We start from the raw sequence: 15,758 nt of genomic DNA, 5'->3' as shown, positions 1-15,758 counted from the left end.
CAGGAAAGTATTCTGGAGAAAAGCTTTTTCCAAAAGCAAGTGTCCTTCTTTTCCTTTGTCTCTGATTTCATTTAGATCACAATAAAAGTTTATGAAGCTAAATTAAACCTTTTGCTATGAATCTAACTCAAGATGTTGGTTCATCTCACTTTAATTCTCATTTGTGAAATGTTGAAATGTTATATCATTAATGACTATATTAACAAGGTGAATAATTAAGAATAATTAATAATTAATAACAGTCAAAAATGTTGAAGTAGAGAAAATTTCCATGTTTGAGCAATAGTTTAGCTTTAAATAGTTTAACACAAATGCAAATGCTAAAGTCAAACTTGCTTATTGTTATTTGGTTTACCAAAGTATAACTCAACACAGAAAAATTATTTAAAACCAAACAAATCTATATCACTTGATTTCATTGATAGAAATGAAACAGGTTTCAGTTTTTGGCTGAATTTTTTTGTTGTTCCTCTACCTTCGTCAAATTACCTTTGAAAAATTACCTTGTAAAGTGACTATTGATTAAAATTATTGAAACGTTTTATCCCTATATGTCAGTGTTTGTGCCGCTTTCTGGGCAACAGAACCTAAAGTACTATTGTTCATAGGTTTCTAAAGGCCATTAGTCATGTCAGTTGCCCAGAAGCTGTGACTGATTAGACAAAAACAGTGTTTCCTTCAGGACTTTGATAAGGAAGAAGGAACTGCATTTCCTGACAGTAGCCGCACCTGTTCATCCCGTAAAGGAGGCGAGGCAATGGGTCAGTCCACTGAATATAAGGAGGGCCAGAGAGCTGAATGCAGCATCACAACCTCCAGATCCCAAAGAGCATCCTAGAACGCCACAGAAGCCTTCACAGACAAAGGTAGAAAGATTTATTTTACACCATGGAGGAAAGGGTTTTCAATTCATTGCATTTTTAATCGGTTGATGTTTTGTTTTAGAGATGCTTCTCTCTGTATTCCTTATCTTGGGCCTCAGCCTGGTGCCCATTCAATCCAAACCTACAGGTAAATTTCTACTGAAAATGTTATTTTTTTTACATGTGCTTTGTAAATGCATGATGTTTAAGCTATTCTTCTTTTTCAGGCGAAAGACTTGGCAGTCCTTTTCTTCAGAAATGCTTTGAAGAAGCAAAGAAAATAGTAGACGACGCATACACGTACTCCAGAGAAGAGTGAGTTCATCATGCTTCCCTATCTTTGAGTGATGAGCAGTTTTCTGAACTTCAGAGCTCTGGATTTTTTTGTTAAAACTGAGAGATATTTCTATTTTCTCTCCTTTAGGAGCCTCAGTCGGGTCCGCAGGGATGCGGTGAAGCCGCATGATGCTCTTCGTCTCCTGAAGCAGCCTCGCGGTGACACTCGTTCAGCTGTGCGCTCTGCTGACTACATGGCACAGACTCTCCGTTTGGTCCAAGAGAAAGTACATCATGTGCATAAGCGCTCCCTCAATGCAACAGGTCAGACAGAGTCAAAGCTGATTTTTTCATTTTCTAGTTGAAAGTCTTGTGCTTCTGATTAAAAATTTAATTATACTTAGAAGTCAATAAGGACACATGGATTGTTGAACTGTACATTTCAGATTTGCTCACCGACCAAGATATTAGAGAACTTGCCCGGATTACTGGATGTGAGGCTCGACTCAGGAATCCATCATGTCTCAACACACCCAATATCAACAAGTATCGTACAGCCACCAGCGTCTGCAACAACTTGTAAGTCTTTATGATAAAGAATAACTTTCTTTAATCTAGTTTTATAGACATAATTGTTCAGCTATCTTGTCAAATTGGTTTTAGGACTAAATTTGGGGTTTATTGGTGCAAAGCATCATTTTTAGAAGCTCCTTTTTTAACTTACCTGCCAGAGAAGTACTTGTGAAATGCACTCTAACTTCTTAGGCCATTCACCACAAAATATCCTTTCTCTAGAATTTCAGCAGTAAGATATCTAATCTTGAACCTTCCACATTTCTTTTACAGGAAAAACCCTCGCCTTGGTGCCTCCAACACCCCCTTCACACGCTGGCTGCCCTCTGAATACGATGATGGCATCTCTCAACCAAAAGGATGGAACAGAACCCGCAAATTCAACAACTTCTTGCTCCCATTGGTACCAACTTTGCTTCAAGAATCCATATTTTTTCATCAAACTATTTGCCTCAAGTTTAAAATGAAATCTCTTTCTCTCCACTTTTAGGTGCGGCAGGTGTCCAATAACATCTTGAACACCACAGATGCAGGCGTTGTCAATGACACTGAGTACTCCCACATGGTGACCTTGTTTGGGCAGTGGAATGACCATGACCTCACCTTCACACCATTTTCACCAAGTATCCGCTCCTTTAGCAATGGACTGAACTGCGATGAAAGTTGTGAGCAGAGTGAGCCATGCATCCCTATCCCGGTTGGTGTCAAAGCTCAAACTAAATTGTTTAATTTTGTTTCACCTTTCTGTTGTTTCACTTCAAACTCTTCCTTTTGTAATGATCAGATCCCTCCTGGAGATCCCCGGATTCCCTCCCGCCCAGACAGCTGCATCCCAGCCTTTCGATCTGCTCCTGCCTGTGGAACGGGTTACTCTGCATTTAATTTTGGAGGAGAACCCAGCAAGAGGGAGCAGATCAATTCACTGACGGCCTTTCTGGATCTGGGGCAAGTATATGGCTCCGACGAGAAGCTCGCCCTGAACCTTCGTGACCTCACCAGTGATGCCGGCCTGCTGCGCGTCAACACCGAATTCAGGGACAACGGACGCGAGCTGCTGCCCTTCCACTCCCTGCAGGTGCAAATGTGCGCCACCCGCAGAAGAGTCACCAACGACACCAACGCCAGGGAGGTGCCCTGCTTTATTGCAGGTTTGTGACTTTCTAAGGAGAAATTGAGTTGCATGATTGAATACATAATCTTACAAAAAATAATAATAGCAAAAGGACAAGTCTCAAAACAGTATATTTGTTAAAGGATCAAGCAATCACTATATTTATTGATCCTTTCAACATAAAAAAATTATTTTGCTCAAATACTTGGTCTGTGTAATCAGTTACATAGAAAGGATTTGCTAATGAGAAAACCCTGCAAGTCTATATTTCAAGTCCCAGTATCTCCAATGTTCCACACTAATAAATTACTGTCGACCAAATTATAATTATAGTCATTTGTCATTTTTCGGTGGCTCCAAAAGTAAAAATGTCAGCAGGAACTGAGCTGTTGCTACATTTCTATGCAGGTGATGCCCGTGTAGACGAGAACATCGCTCTGACATCTATCCACACCCTGTTTGTGCGTGAACACAACCGTTTGGCTCGTCAGCTGAAGAGGCTGAATCCACACTGGGACAGTGAGACTCTCTACCAAGAGGCCCGCAAGATCATGGGTGCTTACACCCAGGTGAAACAACCCAAAGAGTTAGCAAGGAGTCTCATTTTACTCAAAGCCTGTGCTGTCTTCTCATATTCTGGTTTTTGTCTATCAGATGTTTGTCTTCAGGGATTATCTTCCTCACATTGTGGGTCCTGACGCAATGCGCAGACAGCTCGGACGTTACCCTGGCTACAACCCTGATGTTGACCCCAGCATCTCCAATGTGTTTGCGACGGCCGCTTACCGTTTCGCTCACCTGGCAATCCAGCCAGTTTTGTTCCGACTGGATGCAAACTACAGAGAGCATCCTACTTTCCCCAGCGTCCCCCTGTTCAAGGCTTTCTTCACCCCATGGAGAGTCATTTTCGAAGGTGTGCCCCGCAAAAATAACTGCAGCCATCTTGTCATTGTGCTGTAGGATGAAGCCCTCATTTCATTTGCTCTCACCCTCCAGGTGGAATCGACCCTTCGCTGCGTGGTCTGTTAGGTCGTCCTGCTAAACTGGGCACTCAGGACAACATGATGGTGGATGCTCTGAGGGAGAGATTGTTTGAATTCATCCAGCACTTGGCTCTGGACCTGGGTGCTCTGAACATGCAGAGAGGTCGTGATCATGGCCTGCCTGGTACGTGATTTACTAATTCCACCCTGCAGCTGGGAATCTGAACCTGATCTCTGACCCAATCCTCAAAGACTTAAGTCAGGAGTCTCAAAGTCCCTTCCTCAAGAGCTGATGTCCTGCAAATTGTATATCTGTTGGCCTCGAAACACCTGAATACACTATTATCTCCTTAGCATAGCTCTTTGAAGCTATATGGGTATTTAATTCAAATGTGGAGGAGAAGTGGTACATAAAAAAGATGCAGGACTCTGATCCTCGAGGAATGCAGTTTGATACATCTGATCTAAGTCTTCAATCGTGAGAAAATTTGTTAGTCTCTCCTTTGTCTTCTAGTGATCACCAGAAAGCCTCAGATACAATGCCAAGTAATGATTAGTCTAGAAGACCACATCATATGCTACGCTGATGACCTATTATTCTATTTACTGGTGTTGCGAAATTAATAACAGGAAGTTTTTCTAAATATTTAAAGTCTAAATATTTTATGCTACAAATAGAATGAATGTGTCGTCTTATTTGGACAAACATTTCTTGATTTCTCAACTTTCTCATCCTCATGATTTCTATCTCTTCAGGCTACAATGCCTGGCGCAGGTTCTGCGGTCTGTCCCAGCCTCGTAACCAGGCAGAGCTGGCTCAGGTTTTGGGGAATCCCTCCCTGGCTCGTAAGCTGCTGGAGCTCTACGGGACCCCCGAAAACATCGATGTGTGGCTTGGAGGTGTCGCAGAGCCATTTGTGCCTGGCGGCCGCGTGGGTCCTCTGTTCGCCTGCCTCATCGCAACTCAGTTCCAGAGGATTCGTCAAGGTGACAGGTAAGTAAAGTAGAGTAGAACTATTTGATTTTTTCACAAAAAGAAATTGTAGATTTGAATGGAAAAATTTACCAAAATTCTGTCATTTTTCAGGCTGTGGTTCCAGAACCCTGGGGTTTTCACGCCACAGCAGAGGCAGGCTCTGTCTGCTGTTACACTCTCCACAGTCATCTGTGACAACACCGGCATCACATCTGTGCCCAGAGATGCTTTCAGCGTCGTCTCACGTTTCAACCGTCTGGTGCAGTGCTCCTCTCTGCGCCGTCTGAATCTGTCGCCATGGAGGGAAAGACCCTGTGGCTTCGGTAAGAACCACAGGGACCGATCTAAGCACAGTTTTACACGATATGATGCGCTTTCTTGTAATCCTGTGTATAAAAACTTATTATGTTTGACGATTCAGGGTCTCCTGCTGATTGTTTGAAGACCAGTGACGGAGAGGTCAGTTTCACCGATGTTACTAAAATGATGTCACACATTGTCAAAGGAATAATGGGATCTTTTCAAATCCAAAGACTTGATGTGATGTTTATTTCTTCTTGATCAACAGAACTCAACCCAGACAGATGAACTCAACAATCTGGATCCCCAGGACCCACTGGATCTCCAGGATCCCTTTGACCCTGTGGACCCCGTCGACCCTCAGGACCTTGTGGATCCACAAGACCCATTGGAACTCGAGACCAATGAGGTAGTTGATTCTGAATAGTAATTTCATAAAGTCTGCAGTTCATTTGTATGTTTGTTGTCATAGATCAGATTTGGTTCCTTCATGAATTTTGATTATTATGTACAAGCAACACTATTCATTTCATCTTCTCAGCATTTTGACAAAGTGTATGTTTCTCCTCAGATCCAGTAAGACCATTCAGCTCCAGATGCCCTCCAGGGTCACCAATATTCAAACATCAGTGTCCCTTTTTGAGATTACAGGCCAACATAGAGAGATTCATTTGTTTCCGTCATAAAGAAACAAAACAAGCCGACACAGAACTCAGACACACCTATTTATATTCCTCAGCCATTGACTCGGCGCTTCTTCCATTGGAACTGGAATCTGGGATTACAATGAATTCCAGATTAAGCTGGCCATCAACATCTTCTTCTCAGGACATTTGTTCTACACTATGGGACATAAACCAGTGACTTGTGGGCTTTTACATTTATTTACGTCAGTCATTCGCAGATGACCAGATAAAGACACACCAAACCACTGTATCCTCGTTTTACTCTTTACTGTAATAATAAGGCATTTTTGTTAGTTTTAGCTTCATAGCAATGGGTTTTAATTGAACAAATGTGTTTTGACTCTGTTACAACTGCATGTAAAAAAAAATCAACATTAGAATAATTTTTGATGGAATCAACCAGTGTTAAATTGTGAACATGTTTTGCACTAATTCCTTTACCTTCAAATATTATGTTACGATTCATCTGATCATATTTTTGTTTTATTGCAATTATGTTGTTTTACATTGAATGTTAGATTTAATAAAGCAATTGAGAAATCACTGTTTTGTATGAGTTTTTTATTGATGAATTGTTGCAAAGTAAGAAATCCTATTTTTGAAAGTAGGAGGATTTGTGGAACATCTAAAAGGGGAACTCAAAAAATGTTGAAGGTTGACTGCCTTGCACATTAATTGACATTTTTTGAAAAGATGTAGAGAAAACATCAAAATATATTCCATATTTTACTGATGAATAAACATAAGAAGAAAAACTAATTAAAACTAATGCAATTGTTCTGTTAACAATTTCAAAGGAATAGGCACCCTGTTGAACTCCTAGCTCAGATTTACTTCCTTTATGAGGCGATAAGAATTTTGATTATTATGTGCAAACAATACTTTACTCATTTCATTTTTTTCCAACTTTTTGACACAATTTTTATTTCTCCTTTAATCCAGTGAAGGCATTCAGCCCCAAAGGTTCGCCAAAATCTGTTCACATCAGTCAGATACTGCAGAAAATGATCAGGTGATGAGAAAACATACGAAGCAATGTATCCTCATTTACTGTAATAATAAGACATTTTTGTTAGTTTTAGCTAAATAAGCATGGGTTTTAATTGAGTGAGTCTGTTTAACTCTGTTACAGCTTGTAGTCTATTAAACCAAAAATCAACACAGAGTCAATTGTAGAGATACTATACAAATCATGGAGCTTAAAAATGTGATATTTTATGCTTTGCCTGCCAATATTTTTGTTTTAGTGCAATTTTGTTGCCTTACATCAACTTGCACTCTCCCTGAGAAATACAGCTCTTTTGTCAATGTGAAATTATGTTGTTAGAAAATGTTAAAGTGAAAAATTTTAAATATATGTTTGACACACAGAACCAATACAAGATAAAGTAGAAAAATTGAGTATTTGAACAAAAGTAAAAAAAAAATTAAAGAATGTGATTACTTTATACTTTAGCAGAAGTACTCTTTTGATTTATAAATATAATTTATAGGATAATTTCTTTTTTTTCCAGTTCTGATTAGTTCAGTGCTTTAATTTTCAGCAAGAAATTATTTTCAAATGAGAGACAAGATATCAGAGTGACCAACAGAGGGAGCCAATGTTCCTCTTTCACATTTTTAAATATCATTACAGTCCTCACTTCTGTTCAAAAGCTTCAGTTACACAATGAATCCCTCAACCCAGATTATAAGATAGAAAAACAGATTTAAAAAATATGTTTGCATTGCTTCAAAATGCTCGCTTTTATTTATAAACTGAAGAAAAACTGCCTTATGTGATGCTGTCTTTTGTCTTCAGCTGACTCATTTTTTCAGAATCCAGATTTGGCAGCTGGGTGAATCTTAATTTTCCAGACTGCCTGGACTGCATGTCTTTGCAAAGAGAAGAAGACAGTCGCATGTTCAGTATAAACAGAGGTGGACATGGGAGTAAACATGCTAATGATACACAAGAGACAGATTAAAGCAAAGTCTTTCTTACTGGGAGTGATGGGTGTCATTGAACAAGCTAATCTGGTTTTAACATAAAAATCTGATCAAAAAATTGTGATACATGAGTTCCTAAACTAGGTTTTGATGGGATTGTAAGATATTTGATTCCTAAAGAGCTTATGGTGACTAAAAGCCTGAAAAGACAAATCTGAGATTTATCCAGATTATCTCTAATGTCAATTTGTGTCTAATTAATATGAAGAAAAAAGCCAATTACATTTTTTTTTTGTCCAAGAGGCAAATAACTCCATATTACCAACCACAATTAATTATGGACGATCTGAATTTAAACATAGACTCAGAGTTTTTTTATGTTTAGCAATTAATTATATTCATTGTTATTATTATAATTGTGTTATTAACTGGGCCTGGTGGACTGGGATCAACAGGAGGAAGAATAACCCCACAATGTAAAGTTCGCTGGGTTGTGTCATGATTAAGTGCTCCGCCTACAGCTTTTTGGTTGAAGAAAACATGCAGTTTGCCACGTAGTCCACCAGACAGTGTATGTGTGTCTATGTGTTACTCAACCCCCAGCTTGTGTGCAGTAATGGATACCTATTATTCATGGCACATGAGAAAGTATTTAGATGGTCTGTTTTTGTCATAAGAGCTTCAACTCAATTTTATGTGAATGGAGAGAGGAAAAATTAGCTACTGGAAGGAAGTATTGGAGTGTAAATCTGGTCAGAGTTAGAGAGGAAGCAGAACGCTGAAGCTTGAAACACATGTGAAGCAGAGCAGAGGAAGTCGAAGAGGCCGTGGTTGTTTCAGGATTCTGTGTGGCCCTGTTTTACTTCAAAGGGGGTTTAAGTTATATGTGCTGAAATTGATAAAAGATGAGCTGCTGAAGTTTGAGCAAGGGGTTTTGGCCTCAGCTGAAGCGAGAAGTTGCTTCAGCTGACTTTTTGAATAATGTCAACTTTATATTAAAAGTGTCATGATTTACCGAATGTGCAATGAATTTTCAGAGAACTCCTTTTGTTGATATAATTATTTGGTTCAGTATTGTAGAAGCAGAGCCACATTTAAGACTTGCAGGACTCCAACCCTCTAGGACTGGGAGTTAGACACCCATAATCTAAATGTAGATTTGAATGTACATTTAAATCATTTGCTATCCTGCAAATGCTGGAAAGCATAAGTGAACCTCCATTCTCTAGCCTGTTTAAGCCTCAAACAGATTTTTTTATGTTATTTAGTTCAATCCACCACTATCCACATAGCATGACGCTTCCACCACCATGTATTAAATGGAGATGGGTTGTTAAAGGCGACGGCTTTGTTAGCTTTGCATGCAGGTTGCAAAGAGCTCGTTTGACACTAGCTAACATAAGCACCTTATTCCACATGTTCACTAAGTGTCTGATGTGAATGTTAACATCTGTCTCATATAAACGGGCAGTTGCCAGGCTTCTGCAGCAGGAAATGGGTGAGGAGGAGATGCACTGGTTTGACACTCGTGTTGGAGCAGGGAAATGAAAGAAGACCAGGATTGAAACCATTTCCTGGAATTGCAGATGTGACTGTTTATGGTTTTCGTTCATCAATAGCTTTTGGCTTGCCACTCTTTCATGAAGGGTAGATTTGTGAAGAACATGACTAATAGTTTCCATGCAGATTTCCTTACCTGATCTTTGGATCCACATTGCTCCACATTGGCCTCCTAGCTGTTTTCTTCTCCCCGCCTGGTCTGTGACGTGCTGCTGTTCACTAATTATCACTAGCAAACCTCTAAAGTCTTTAAATAACAGCGTTAAACCTGACAATCCAATACGCACTGCTATTTAGCCATTCTGAAGACCACTGAGATTAAAGAGGGCTAAGTGCTAATGTACACCGCAGACTATTTTTTTAGTCCAACACATAAAGTCCTAATAACAAACACTAAAGCTTAAGTTTTACAAAAGTTGTAAAACAAAAAGTTCCAGAAGCAGGAATAGTTTTCCAGGGTGATATAAGTGTATGCTGACTCAGTAATGACTTCAACAGTTTACATTTTGGTTTTACAATAAATTTAGCTCAAAGACATGGTGAAGATTTCTCTTCCTTTCTCACATGTCTTCAACACAGTCACAGCTTTTTCTTCTTTTCCTTCATCTCCGATTTATTCAAATTCCTTAAGGCTCGTTCCCGTGCCCAAAAGAGTCAGGAACAGGGATGAATTCCAGCGACGTGGTCTGAAGAACTGTGCTAATCCCTTACAGATGTGTCTGAATCTTGTGAGGGAATAGTAAAGGGCATAAAGTGAGAGTTAAAGAAGGGACTCTGACATGGAAAAAGTTTAATGAATTACCCGCAAAACAAGTGAATGACCCAGAACAGCTGGATGTGACCGCCTGGAGTCTTAGGGTAGAGGACGGATTTGATCATGAAGCACATGTTGTTCGGTCTCTGGAGGAACTTTTGGTATGCAGAATCAAGCTATGTCAGTCATCCTCAAAGCTGAAGTATAACTGCATGCCAGCCAAAACAAAGAGCATCCTGAATAGTTATATGCTGGAAAAATATAAAGCTATGAGAAGAAGAACTGTGTGACAAAATAGGAAACATTTGCAAAAGAGCAGATGTTTTTTTTGGACTGCTGAGGTTTCTGGGACTGGAAAGATCATTTTTATGAGGCTACAAATTCTTCTTAACTTGTTTGTGTCTTTCTTGATCCTTAAAGTTATTGCTTTCCTAAATAAGTGTGAAACTTTAAAACATTAGGTTTTGTCCTCATCTTTCAGTAACTAGCCGCAGTATTCAGGGAGGATTTGTTCTGGGGCTCTTCTGCCTCTGATTTGTCCTCATTGTTTACACAAGCAGAAAAGGAACGTCAAGTGATGGTGGGACGGTGTGTCCTCCAAGAACAATACAACTGCCTTAACTGTAATTTACAGTATGATTTAAATGCTTGTCCCATGCAGAAAATCAGTCCAGGACACAGATTACAAGGTAGTTTGTTTTAGTTTGTTTAGTTTTTTGTCTTTCTGCTGCCGCATAGGGACTACGTTTTTATCGGCACGCACATAAAACTAAAATTAAAGAAAAAAAGGAGAATAATATGAAAGTATAAATTTAAAAAAAAAAAGAAAACCTAAACACAGAGACTGCCCCTCCCTCAGTCAGGCGCCCTTGAGCAAAGCCTTTAACACCTAGCAGCTCCTCTGTTACCTCAGAGTGTTAATAATGATTTAGCTGCTGCTGGGTGACTTCCAGGTGTGAAAGTTAACAAAGAGTGTCTTTGATAAACTAAAAATGCTTAACTGCTGCTATTATGATTTCCTCATATTTCTATTATGGAAGAACATTAAGGCCTAAATGGTAGAATCACGGAGCTTCTGTCAGCACAGAGATATCATTACAGGGGAAGAAGTGATTAAACTTGTGCAGTCCTGAGCAAAAGTTTGTGCAAATGTCTGAAACTAACCTATTTTTAGTAACATTTACAGAAATGATCTAGGATACAGGAGTATTTGTACACTGCAAAAACAAAAATCTTACCAAGCATTTTTTGTCTTGGTTCTAGCACAAAACCCCAAGCACACTTTGAAGAAGATAAAATTAAATAAAATAACTAACAGCAGTATATAGGAGCTTGTTCAAAGTAAATAATTTTGTAATATTGATAAAAAGGACATTTTGACTGAGTATTACTCATCGAATCATTCACTGTGTCTTTGTAGGTGCTTTGTAAAAATGTACCCTGATGGTACAATTTAGGAAACTTTTGTTCATGACAAAATTTTCTTTTTTATTTACATCCAAGACTTGTGTTGCTTCACAGTTTTGTGAGGGTTTTTCCTTCATGTTTTTGTTGAATTCAGTGTTTAGCTGGTAAACCTCCTAAGGATCTATTTCACAACATGCCGGATTTTCTGATAAATGTCTTTTATGTGTAAGCAAAACACTGCTTATACAACTCCTTAAGTTTTTATCCCTGAATCCATGAGTTGTTCATCAAGACAACTTTTAAGAATGAAAGTAAAGAGAAATGAGATTTGTTTCAAGGTGTTAGTCCTTTATGCTGTGTAGATATATACTGTTCTGTAAACATTTGTGTCAGCCAGTGTTTAGGATCATTTTGGGGGGAGGAAAAGCTTGCAGCGCCCTGATGATGTAAAACATCCTGTCTCCTTGATATAAACACTGTACATTATTTACTGCTCAACTTTCACACAGTGAAGACTCTAGTGGTTCAATGTTTCCTTTTCTGTTCCCTTCTGAAAAAAATTACATCAAGATGTGACTTAAAACCAATAACAATCATTTCTTAAGAGCTATCTTTTGTTTAAAATGTAAAATGTAGAGGGTACTAAATTTACCCTCGAGTGGTATTTTGGATAAACATAATTTAGCTTTTTTTTCTTAAAGTAGCATTTTGTTGTGAGAAGCTGTGAAATCCACGTGACAAGTTGCTGTGGTTTAGCAGCAACCATGGTGTGGTCTGTGCTGTAGATGCTCGAAAAAATGTCCTGGTTTCCTGCACACAGTAAAATGAAAACCTCGGATGAAGTTTCCCAACCTATGCATTACGCATCTGGAGTTACACCAGGAAGGCTGGGATTAGACTTGCCAGCAGCGAATGAGTCCAATTCATCAGGGGATGAGATGTGGGTCAGTAGTCTGCCAAAAAGCAGAGACTATCGTCCAGACTCCCCTTTTCCCTTTCCCTTTGACTGAGAAATGACTAATTATGCCCTTGTAGAAGATTGCAAGTTAGCTGAGTGTGGATTCCACGTTGTCAGGAAAGCACTGATGAAGAAGAGGCTCTAGAGGAGGGTGGGTTTGTGGGAGATGGGTTTCTGGGAACATTGGAAAGTAGGAGTGTTATCATGTGAAAGGCAGACATATTAAGTCTCGTTCCTGAACATAAATGATCTTCAGTGCCTAGCAAAAAGTTTCCTCTTAGCTTTTCAGATTTTGTCTTGCTCCAACCTCAGTCGGGAATAATTTAAACTTTCCCCTGAGTTTTGAGTATGTTGGAGCCTCTAACAGGTTTATGTCTGAAATTGCCCTGTATTTATCTCCACCTACCTTCTTACCAATTCTCACCAGCTGACTCATTACCAGTCACAGTTTATACAAGAAATCCCAACTGTTAGGATTTGAAGTGGTGTGTAAATAATATTTAACCAACCACCATAACAGCAAAAAACAATTTAAAATTAGAAAATAAAACAAATGCTGACTGTGTGCAAGCTGCTAAGATGGACAATCACCGATAAAGTGGATGTGATGTTCTGTAATTTAATTATAGCACATATAGGCCTGGACAAATGGCTGAGAAACATATCAGAATAAGCATTTTATGTCAGTCAATATTGATCATTATTGATTAGAGTTGGGAGGTTTTTTTGTCTTAAATATCTGAAATACTCCCTAACAGGTGATGTGACCTTTCTTTTAATTTTCTTTTACTTTTAATTATCTACAATATGTGATTTTTTTTATGTGAAAAATGAATATTGTTTATATGTAATTTATGTTTCATGATGCTCCCACAATTTCTTCCATGTTTTAAAGTCAAAATAGCTTTTAGATTTATGTGAATTTTGCATCAGTCATCAGTCTTCGAATCCAGTCTGGGTCGTTAGGCAAGACCCTTCAAGCTACTGCCTACCTCATACCATGAGAGATACTAAGTTGCGTAACATGCCGGCTCAGACGTCGCCCGGCCAAACAAGGTCTGCGTCAGGTGTTGGGGAACCAGAGCACCTTGATGACAAATGGGCTACTGGAACAAGACGGAAATGGGCGAGAGATGAAAACGTGGATCTGTTGGAATGCTACTACTCAAGTAACCTAGTGAGAGAGGTTACATGCAAAGACTGGGGAAGGAATGGTCACTTCGACATCCCCAGTCAACACTAAGCGCTAAACAACTAGTAGCTCAGTATTCCAACATCCGCAAACGGCAACTGCTATCACAACTTGAGATTGACGAGATACAACACAAATGCTACGGCAAAAAGGAGGAACCCGGATGTCAGAACTGTGGGGACTTAACTACAAGTCCCCACCCAGTGAGGGGATACACGGCCCAATGAGCGAAACAGAGCTGAATGAGACAGCTGCTGACCTGAGAGAGAGAATCATGACCCGAATGACAACCAGACCTCCTCGGCGCCAATTACAACAGCTGAGTGAAGTACCATCAGACTGCTGGGTGAGAAGTGTGGTCGGCTGGTCACAAAGAGGGGGACCACACAGAAAGGGTCTCACTCCCAGAAGGAACAATAGCAGACATAGAGGACAGTTACAAGTACCTAGGTATACCACAATGCCAACCTCGATGAGGTCACAAGGAAAGGAGCTACAGCTAAATACCTCCAACGAATAAGGCAAGTCCTGAGAAGCCAGCTCAATGGCAAGAACAAAATCCGTGCGATAAACAACTACGCCCTGCCAGTAATCAGATACCCTGCTGGAATAATTAGCTGGCCAAAGGAGGAGATAAAAGCCACAGCACCCTGAGACTGTACACGAGCCGCAAGGACGGAGGCAGAGGACTAGTGAGTGTGAGAACCACTGTCCAGGACGAAACAACTAAGATCCATAAATACATCAGGGACAAAGCCTCAACAGACAATGTGCTCAGTGAATGTCTCAGACAACAGGGAACGGAGGTTGAGGTGCCAGAGATACCATCATGGGAGGACAAACCCCTACATGGGATGTACCACCAGCAAATAACCCAAGTGGCTGATATCAGTAAATCCTACCAATGGCTGGAAAAAGCTGGACTCAAGGACAGCACAGAGGCCCTCATCCTGGCCGCCCAGGAACAGGCCCTAAACACCAGAGCAATAGAGGCCCAGATCTACCACACCAGACAAGACCCAAGGTGTAGGTTGTGCAAGGAGGCCCCTGAGACAGTCCAGCACATCACAGCAGGGTGCAAGATACTGGCAGGGAAAGCGTACATGGAGCGACATAATCAAGTGGCAGGCATAGTGTACAGAAACATCTGTGCAGAATATGGACTGGAAACCCCGAGATCAAAGTGGGAAACACCCCCAAAGGTGGTGGAGAACACCAGAGCTAAGATCCTGTGGGACTTCCAGATCCAGACAGACAAAATGGTAATGGCGAACCAACCAGACATTGTCGTAGTGGATAAACATCAGAGGAAAGCCGTTGTGGTAGATGTAGCAATACCAAGTGATTGCAACATCAGGAAAAGGAGCACGAGAAACTGGAGAAATACCAGGGCCTCAGGGAAGAACTGGAGAGGGCCTGGAAGGTGAAGACCACAGTGGTGCCTGTGGTCATCGGGGCCCTCGGGGCAGTAACCCCCAAACTGGAGCAGTGGCTACAACAGATCCCAGGAACAACATCAGACATCTCAGTCCAGAAATGTGCAGTCCTTGGCACAGCCAAGATACTGCGCAGAACCCTCAAGCTCCCAGGCCTCTGGTAGAGGACCCGAGCTCAGAGGATAAGAACCACCTGCGGTGGGTGAGAAGGGAATTATATATATATATATATATATATATATATATATATATATATATATATATATATATATATATATATATATATATATATATATATATATATATATATATAACACAATAGTAGTTTATATTGTGTTAAAGTGTTTATATTGTGTTAAAGTTCAGTCTAATTTTGAATTATGAGTCAGTTTTACTTGTGAGTATAGCTGTCTTACCACTGTCTCGTTTTCGTTTCATTTATTTTTTCGTAGTTTTTTTAATTCCAGTCGGATGCCGCTTCATTTTTCAAGGTGTCCCGCTATTTGCTTGGTGCTTGTGTCACGGGGCCCACTTTCACTTAAAGGGGTGTCGCGAGGAGGCCAGTCATTTCGGACGGCTCAGTGTTTCTTATGGTCGTTGCATTTGGCCTCTTCAGGAACGCCGCTCTCTGTTCGGGGTTATTTCTTTCAGAGGAATCGACTAGTGAGGCTGTATGACCGGCTTTGCTGTTTTTTTTTTATTATTTTCACCGTTTTATCCACTGAGATCAACACCTCCGTACTCGGGGACCCCC

At 40.2% G+C, this 15,758-nt stretch overlaps 1 protein-coding gene across 1 annotated transcript; it reads left to right on the top strand.

Annotated features, from left to right (window-relative positions):
* Positions 1 to 822: 822 nt before the first annotated feature.
* Positions 823 to 6,231, top strand: mpx (myeloid-specific peroxidase). The gene is made up of 16 exons (XM_055040747.1): positions 823 to 866; positions 946 to 1,011; positions 1,091 to 1,178; positions 1,288 to 1,463; positions 1,586 to 1,718; positions 1,986 to 2,115; positions 2,203 to 2,409; positions 2,497 to 2,860; positions 3,232 to 3,392; positions 3,478 to 3,736; positions 3,820 to 3,990; positions 4,563 to 4,800; positions 4,894 to 5,105; positions 5,204 to 5,241; positions 5,351 to 5,491; positions 5,654 to 6,231. The coding sequence occupies exons 2-16, from the start codon at positions 948 to 950 to the stop codon at positions 5,660 to 5,662; spliced, it is 2,391 nt and encodes a 796-aa protein (XP_054896722.1). The 5' UTR covers positions 823 to 866; positions 946 to 947; the 3' UTR covers positions 5,663 to 6,231.
* The last annotated feature ends 9,527 nt before the right edge of the window (positions 6,232 to 15,758 follow it).

The sequence above is a fragment of the Poeciliopsis prolifica genome, unplaced genomic scaffold (genome assembly GCF_027474105.1).
Source record: "Poeciliopsis prolifica strain line A6 unplaced genomic scaffold, Auburn_PproV2 SCAFFOLD015, whole genome shotgun sequence".
Classification (NCBI taxonomy): domain Eukaryota; kingdom Metazoa; phylum Chordata; class Actinopteri; order Cyprinodontiformes; family Poeciliidae; genus Poeciliopsis; species Poeciliopsis prolifica.
Note: the sequence above shows the minus strand (reverse complement) of the source record. Positions and strands in the feature narration are given on the sequence as shown.

Excerpts from the sequence above, each read along its gene's own strand:
- mpx (XM_055040747.1), top strand. The coding sequence starts at position 948 with ATGCTTCTCTCTGTATTCCTTATCTTGGGCCTCAGCCTGGTGCCCATT. Across the intron at positions 1,012-1,090 it reads CATTCAATCCAAACCTACAG|GCGAAAGACTTGGCAGTCCT; the intron begins GTAAATTTCTAC and ends CTTCTTTTTCAG. Across the intron at positions 5,106-5,203 it reads GGAAAGACCCTGTGGCTTCG|GGTCTCCTGCTGATTGTTTG; the intron begins GTAAGAACCACA and ends TTGACGATTCAG.